The sequence below is a fragment of the Hibiscus syriacus genome, unplaced genomic scaffold (genome assembly GCF_006381635.1).
Source record: "Hibiscus syriacus cultivar Baekdansim isolate YM2019G1 unplaced genomic scaffold, ASM638163v2 tig00117056_pilon, whole genome shotgun sequence".
Taxonomy (NCBI): Eukaryota; Viridiplantae; Streptophyta; class Magnoliopsida; order Malvales; family Malvaceae; genus Hibiscus; species Hibiscus syriacus.
Window position 1 is genome coordinate 1289380 of NW_024063539.1, and position 7557 is coordinate 1296936.

General features: G+C 31.4%; 1 protein-coding gene across 1 annotated transcript; it reads left to right on the plus strand.

The window, feature by feature from the left end:
• Positions 1-1478: 1478 nt before the first annotated feature.
• LOC120198118 (calcium-dependent protein kinase 24-like) lies at positions 1479-4581 on the plus strand. Its single transcript, XM_039199499.1, has 8 exons — positions 1479-2009; positions 2763-2886; positions 3033-3176; positions 3389-3541; positions 3611-3726; positions 3843-4010; positions 4088-4315; positions 4441-4581. Exons 1-8 carry the CDS (start codon positions 1479-1481, stop codon positions 4579-4581), a joined length of 1605 nt encoding a protein of 534 aa, XP_039055430.1.
• Positions 4582-7557: the final 2976 nt, after the last annotated feature.

Here is a 7557-nt window from a genome sequence, read left to right on the forward strand (position 1 = left end):
ATCAGTTCTTCAGTATCTAGGATGAGAAGCAACTTACCACGTGACTTCTGATGTTCAAAGTACGAGCATTGCAGAGAAGACTATCATGGTTCTGGATAAATCACCACAGGCAATGGTAACACTGTTCCAATTTCTGGACATTGGTCATATAAATGCATCAAATAAACAATTCCAACGTAAAGAGATTCTTTTCTCTCGTACCATTAAACTAACCGTATCTTTGTTTCCCTTTTTCACTTCGACAATAACACTTCCGTTCCATTAAACTAACCGTATCTTTGTTTCCCTTTTTCACTTCGACAATAACACTTCCATCGACAATAAAAGATCTGATCATGGGGGCACCACTACTTAATGGACGAAACAGAGAGACACTACATGAATGGTCATCAGAAGCCATGGGGTTCTCCGCTGCTTAGAGATCTGATCTTGTATTTACACTTCTTTAAGGATAATAGATCTGATCATGGGTGTTCGGAAAATCGGCAATTGTAGTCATCTTTTAAAGTGAAAGGCCTTTACATTAATTGGAAGACGACATGGACATATTATTGAAACTACCCGTACATTATTACATTTAAGCATCCTTACATTATTTTGGCCTTATTCATGCCATCAAACCGTAAATTTAATTCAATCATATGTCCACTCTTACTCTACAAAACCCCTCCACCTTTTAATCCAATCATATGTTTCACTCCACCTGGGATCTTTTAACAAATTTTATAGCCATGGATGTCTTGATCTATATACATCCAAAATTTACCTCTCATGAGATGTAATTTTTAATTCCTCGATATTTGTATTAAAAGCATTATTGAGTGCGAGACTCCGTGTGTGGTTTGCTTTTAAACATGAGGGTTGATACAAAATCAAGGTAATTACACCACTTGTAAAAATCACGACGACTCCAGATGGAAATTAAAGATTCGTAATTAATCTAACAGATAAAATTGCATGTATAATGAACAAAAAGATAGAAACTGAAAGAAGCCTTCAATATATCTTTCATAATAACTATGGAGAGTAGCGACTCATATTCGTTGCAGCCTAAAAAATCAAGGAAGTTGATCCCTGGAATCGAATTCGAACATTTTAATACTTGAATCAAATATTATAGCAGCCTAAAAAAGAATTTCATTTTTACCTGTAATGAAAACCATAACAACGGCATATTCATGTTTAAACTGCCCCAAGAAAATATCGGAACAAATCTAACAAAAACCACCAACTTTCTTCTCAAATTCTTTTAACCTCTCTAATACTAATAAAATCAAATCCCAAATTTAGCATTCTGTTCTTTTGCAATTTCCTAGGGTTTACATTTTTCCTTCTCAAATGCTAGAAAAATAATAAAAGTTATTTTTCTTCGTTTGGGATGTTTATGATCCGGAAAATGGAATCAAATCAAACTTAATTAACTGGGTTCTTATTGTTCTTATCGTCGTCATTGTTGTCGCCTCTGTTATCGTCGTTCAATGGGAAGTTGTATATCGGCACCAAAAAAATTAGTAGGTATAATATCGAAAAAATATCATTATAATTGCAAGTCGAAACCGAAAACCAGCTCGAAACATGCACGTTTCACCCACGAATGTGGACGGAAATCGGTAAACCTACGCACTAGGGTTTTGAAGGATTCGTCGGGAAGCAACATCTTGGCAAGGTACAAGATTGGGGAAGAGTTGGGGAGAGGTGAGTTCGGGGTGACGAGCAAATGTTTCGATTTAAAAACCGGAGAGCCCTACGCGTGCAAGAAGATATCGAAGGTGAGGCTACGGGCGGAGATCGACATTGAAGATGTAAGGAGGGAAGTTGAGATCATGAAACATTTGCCTAAGCATCCAAATATTGTTGCCTTTAGGGAATCATTTGAAGATAAAGAATATGTTTATCTTGTAATGGAGCTTTGCCATGGAGGTGAACTTTTTGATAGAATCGTCGCTAAAGGTCATTATACGGAACGAGCAGCCGCTAGAGTTGTGAAAACCATTTTAGAGATTATAAAGGTAATATCATTAATCAATGGTCCAAATACGATAAATGCCCCTATACTATTTAAAATTTAGTACATTTTAATTTTACAAGAGTTTCTGCTACTATCTTTATTTAAAATTCTTGATCACTATCTAGCAGTTAAAAAAAGGTAAATGAACTTATAATTTCTTTTATCAATTTGACACTTAGTTCAATTAATGATAGTTTTTTTTTTTTGAAATATTAAAGTTAAATTGATAAAAGCTTTAAACGTATGAGATTAAAAAAGTTATTTGACCTTTTTTTTATAATTCTTAGATCAATAGCTAGCACTAAAAATAGACAAAAGTTGGGGAAGGACCAAAATTTTAAATTAAAAAATAGTGTAGGGACTCAATTTCATAAAAATAAAATATATTAACTAAAATTTAAAATAATACATATACCTTTAACATATTTAAACCTTTAACCAGTCAATCAAATTCATTTTTTTATATTTATTTTTCTTCTTCTTTTCCGTCGTCTTTATTGTGAGATTTAGTGACGGATTAAACGTAAAGATATAACTTAAACCTAAAATGATATTTTTGTATTTTTATTTTATTTTTTATTATTAAATGCATATATTCTTCCTTATAAAATTAAAAATTTCGATGTAAATTTTGAAAAGGAAAAAAATGTAATTCAATTGATTAATATAATTATATTTAAATGAAAAAGTAAGAAATTAGGCAATTACAAAATATCAAAGAAATGTGTAATTAGTTTAATAATAAGTGTTGCAGGTATGCCATGAACATGGAGTGATACATAGGGATTTAAAACCAGAGAATTTCTTGTTGGCAGATGGAAGTGAAACTGCCCCAATAAAAGCAATTGATTTTGGCCTTTCCATATTCCATAAACCAGGTACAATCTCCATCTTAATTTAATTGATTTTTTCATCATAATATTATATTTGAACTGTTTGGTTTATTCGATTAAAAAATAAAAAATCGTAAACAAATAGAATAAGTACACTAAAACCGAATTATCTAATCAGAATTAAATGGCAGGTCAGCAGTTCAATGACGTTGTTGGAAGTCCTTATTATATGGCTCCAGAGGTCTTAAGAAGAAACTATGGCAAAGAAGTTGATATTTGGAGTGCTGGTGTTATCCTCTATATCCTGCTTTGTGGAGTTCCTCCCTTTTGGGCCGGTAATTATAATTTTACATGAAATTTACCTGTTGAACTGTTAAAATTTTAATCGTGAAAAGTTATGGAAAACCTCGTTTAATTCTATACTGATATCATAACCTTAGATTTTTCGTATATGGTTTACCTGTACTGGTTTAATACTTTTCATTTATCTTAAGGTATACGAAATATCTACATTTGAACCCGAATAACATTATATAAAAAAATGCAGATTGTGAAGAAGGCATTGCAAGAGCAATAATAAGAGGAAAAATAGATTTCCAAAGGGATCCTTGGCCTAAAGTTTCTAGTGAAGCAAAGGATCTTGTTAGGAGAATGCTGGATCAAAATCCTCTAAATCGGATAACTGTTCAACAAGCTTTGGGTATGTTGTCTTATTCATGTTATAGTACTATCTTACATCCATTAAATCAATCTTAATGATGATAATCAGAACATCCATGGATCCAAAACTTGGAAAATGCTCGAAATGTGAACCTTGGGGAACACGTAAGAACAAGGATTAAGCAATTCTCATTGATGAACAAGTTCAAGAAGGAAGTTCTTAGGGTAAGAAACCCATTCAACACCCTCTTCCTCTTTACTTTCCCATATTTATATTAAGACATTCGGTTTAGTCGAGTCGAATTTTTCTCATTAATATTCGAGGTTTAAACAACTTGCAGGTGGTGGCAGACAACTTGCCGAATGAGCAAGTCGATTCAATCACAGAGACGTTCAATATGATGGACACCGATGAAAACGGCAACTTGACGTTCGAGGAGCTTAGAGACGGACTTCACAAAATCGGGCATTCTCTCGATGATCCTGATGTTCAGATGTTAATGGATGCAGTATGTTCATTCATTTAAAGTAATTCAAATATGATCTGAATCCGTATTATTTAAATCCGTAACAAAACGATACGCAGGCGGACATCGACGGAAACGGAATGCTGAGCCCCGAAGAGTTCGTAATAATGATAGTTCACCTGAAACGAATCGACGGCAACGATGAGCTTCTGTCTCAAGCCTTTACTGTGTTCGACAAGAACCAAAGTGGTTACATCGAAGTGGAAGAGCTGCAAGAAGCTTTAGGGCACGACAATCTTCATCAACAGCTTATCAAAGACATCATGAACGATGTCGATAAAGACAAGGTATTGTTTTCAATGCATTGCCCAACATTAGGTTATTATTTTTTTAGTATAAGTATTTGATCTGTTAATCCAACGTTAAGTTAATATTAAAATCTGATGTAATTTGAAAACGTTAATATTTGTAGGATGGACGAATCAGTTACGAGGAGTTCAAGGAAATGATGGTAACAGGGATGGACTGGAAAATGGCTTCTCGACAATATTCAAGAGCTATGCTAAATGCTGTCAGCATGAAAATATTAAGGCAATCTGACCAATTAAAATGATATATATGCATGCATGCATGTATATGGAAACTCAATTCACTATTATTTTTTATTATTTTAATTTTTCCCACTAGATGAAACAGGGTTTTGTATATTTTTAATTCGTTTAAATTTTACAAATGTCTAATTCAAAAATAATTTTCTAAAGCATATCACAATTTATTTAAGTATAGATATAAAGTATTTTTTCCATGTTGGCACCTAAAATATTCACCTTTGATCATTTATGTATTTTAAATATTTTTTTATCAAAATAGACACTTAAAATATACCACATTTTTTGTTTATGCACCTAAAGTATTTCTTAATCAATGGCATGTGTCAGTTTTTAGGTGCCTAGATGAAAATAAGGTATTCTTTAAGTACCCACTTTAACAAAAAAAATAATTGAAGTGTCTATATGAAAAAAATTAATATTTTAGATACCTATTTTAAAGAAAAAAATTAGGTACTTGGATAAAAAAAAATTAGTATATTTTAGATATCTATTTTTGAAATAATTTTTTTTATAAAAGAAGTCTTAAAGTATACCAGATACCACTAAACTTTAGTTTTTGTGTTGAATTCGTCACTTAAATATAAATTGATACTATTATTGCGCTAAAGTTTAGTTTTTTTCACTCATTTTTAGCCATCAACGAAAATCATCACTCTTTGACATCTTTTGTGATCACCCTAGATATTGATAAACTAGTTTTATATTCCTTTACTACTTTATTGGTTTAATTTTTTCTAATTTTTTTTAAACTTACAAGATAAAAATCAACTATTTTAAAAGGGTTTGGGACTTTCTCTCGGATTTGAGGGATTTATAGGTATTCGCTCAAAATCAAACGGTTAAAAATAGTAATTTGAGAAGACAAACAATAAACCTTAAACTAGCCTCATCGAACAATCATCAGAGGATATTAGAGTAGTAAGTAAAAATTTTAGATAAATATTAAGTAGATTTCATAGAAAAACAATCAAACAATTCAATCAGAAGTAAAACGATTGGAGTTCCTGTGTATTTATGAAACTACAAGAGAGGGTTGGTTGTTGGAGAAATGGAAAGGAGTAAAGCTTTGCATGAAGATCTTAAGCATCCATTTATTGTTGGCTCCCGGTGAGAGCATATATGAGTTGTGTCCTACCTGGGAAAGATTGTTCGTGAAGTGGGTTTGCATTGGTTCCATTTGAGTTGTATTTTTTACTTGTGGGTTGTTCGGATGTTTAGGGGTTTTTCAGATAGGTTTATGGTGTTGGTTTTTGTTCTATGTTATGTTACTGCTTTATGCAATCTCATACTATCAATTAATAAAATTTACCTGAGAACACATGAAGTGGATAAGGTCTTTAAACCTTTAACCTCCACATGTGATCTCATGTGGCTCCTGCTGAGCTCCTCAACCAATCTCCACTCCACCATTAACTTTTGTTTGTTTTAATTTGCAAACCCAAATTTATAGAATTCCAAAATAATATTTAAAATTCCAAATTCACTTTTTGCCTTTGGAAATGTACTGCACTGAACAGCAGCCTACTGAAACGAGTTCAACCCTCTTCTTTTGTGCTCCAAAATTCCACCTTTCTAAAGTTTACTATTCCAATCGTGAATGTCAAATTCTACACTTTACCTTCCGATTAAATGAAAGTCTCATACATGTACTCAATGGCCGATGCTTATATATATATATATATATATATAGGGGTGGGTGTCCACTCTTAAATCTGAATTTTCACGGTTAGTTATTTATTTTATTAATGGTATCCACATGAAATTTTATTTGTTTTCACCCCATTTAATTTTTTTTTTTTGATATTAACATATATATGTCCATCCTAAAAAATATTTCTGGATCCGCCACTACATGTAATATTAAATAATGGTGAAACATGTCGTTATCTTATTTTTTTTATACAAATAGAACCGCTAATTTTATTAAAAGGGGAACGTATTTAAAATTATAATAAAATTCGTAAACTAAATATATAATTAGATCAGTTTTCCATTACCACAAAATAACTATCTTATTTATCACAACATAACATATTTAATTTTTGGACTTCAGAAAAAAAAACTTCAATTACATCACTATTTACACCTTGATGAGATATTCGTTATTTTTAGTTGAGAAAAAAAAATTACTTTCCAAGATAAACTGGTTTTAAATATAATTAAATAGTTTTATAAAAATATTAATTAAAATATTTTATTATAACATAGTACAACTTAATTTTTTTTATATAAAAATAAAGTATAGTAAAGCTGTTTTTGGAAATATGAATTGAGAAGAACAATGGAACTTCAATTAAACCCTTATGAAAGAAAAATGCACTTAAATGAATCCTGCTATTAATAGGGGGGGAAAACATTGTTAACAATTAACGGAGGATAACAAAAGGGCCGATTTTTTTTATTTGGTTCATAAATTTAATTGATTTTTTTTAATTTATTAATTCATGTACTTATTAATTAAGCATATAGTTTCTTATTAATGTTAATATAAAAAAAATATAAATCACATAATAAATTACTTGTAAATATGAAAAACTCTACAATGAAGATTGCACACCGAAACACACCACAAATACAGCATACCGAGATGAATCACTAATTTTTTAATGTATTTTAAATGTATGAGGACCTAAAACAAAATTTTCCCTCTTTTGAATATAAATCTAGTTTGAAACATGTTTCTCTCCCGTCAATGGCTCACTTTCTTTCTTCTTTCAAGCTACTCTTTTCGATGTCTTTGTCTCCATATCCAGGTAACAAAGTATTTTTTTATATTTTTTTATATTATGTTTTATGGTTATTGTTAATGATTTCGTGTTTTGTTTTAAAGGAGTGATTGAGCCGCTACCGAGGACAGTGACAGCGAGCTTTGGCCGGCCAAGAACGGTAGGGTAAGTTGAAGGAAGAGATGTGATGAAAAGGTTGGTGTCGGAGATGGAGGTATCTTCTGCTTGGGATGAAGAGGATAGACAGTACGA

Excerpts from the sequence above, each read along its gene's own strand:
- LOC120198118 (XM_039199499.1), top strand. The coding sequence starts at position 1,479 with ATGGGAAGTTGTATATCGGCACCAAAAAAATTAGTAGGTATAATATCG. Across the intron at positions 2,010-2,762 it reads CCATTTTAGAGATTATAAAG|GTATGCCATGAACATGGAGT; the intron begins GTAATATCATTA and ends TAAGTGTTGCAG. Across the intron at positions 2,887-3,032 it reads TTCCATATTCCATAAACCAG|GTCAGCAGTTCAATGACGTT; the intron begins GTACAATCTCCA and ends ATTAAATGGCAG.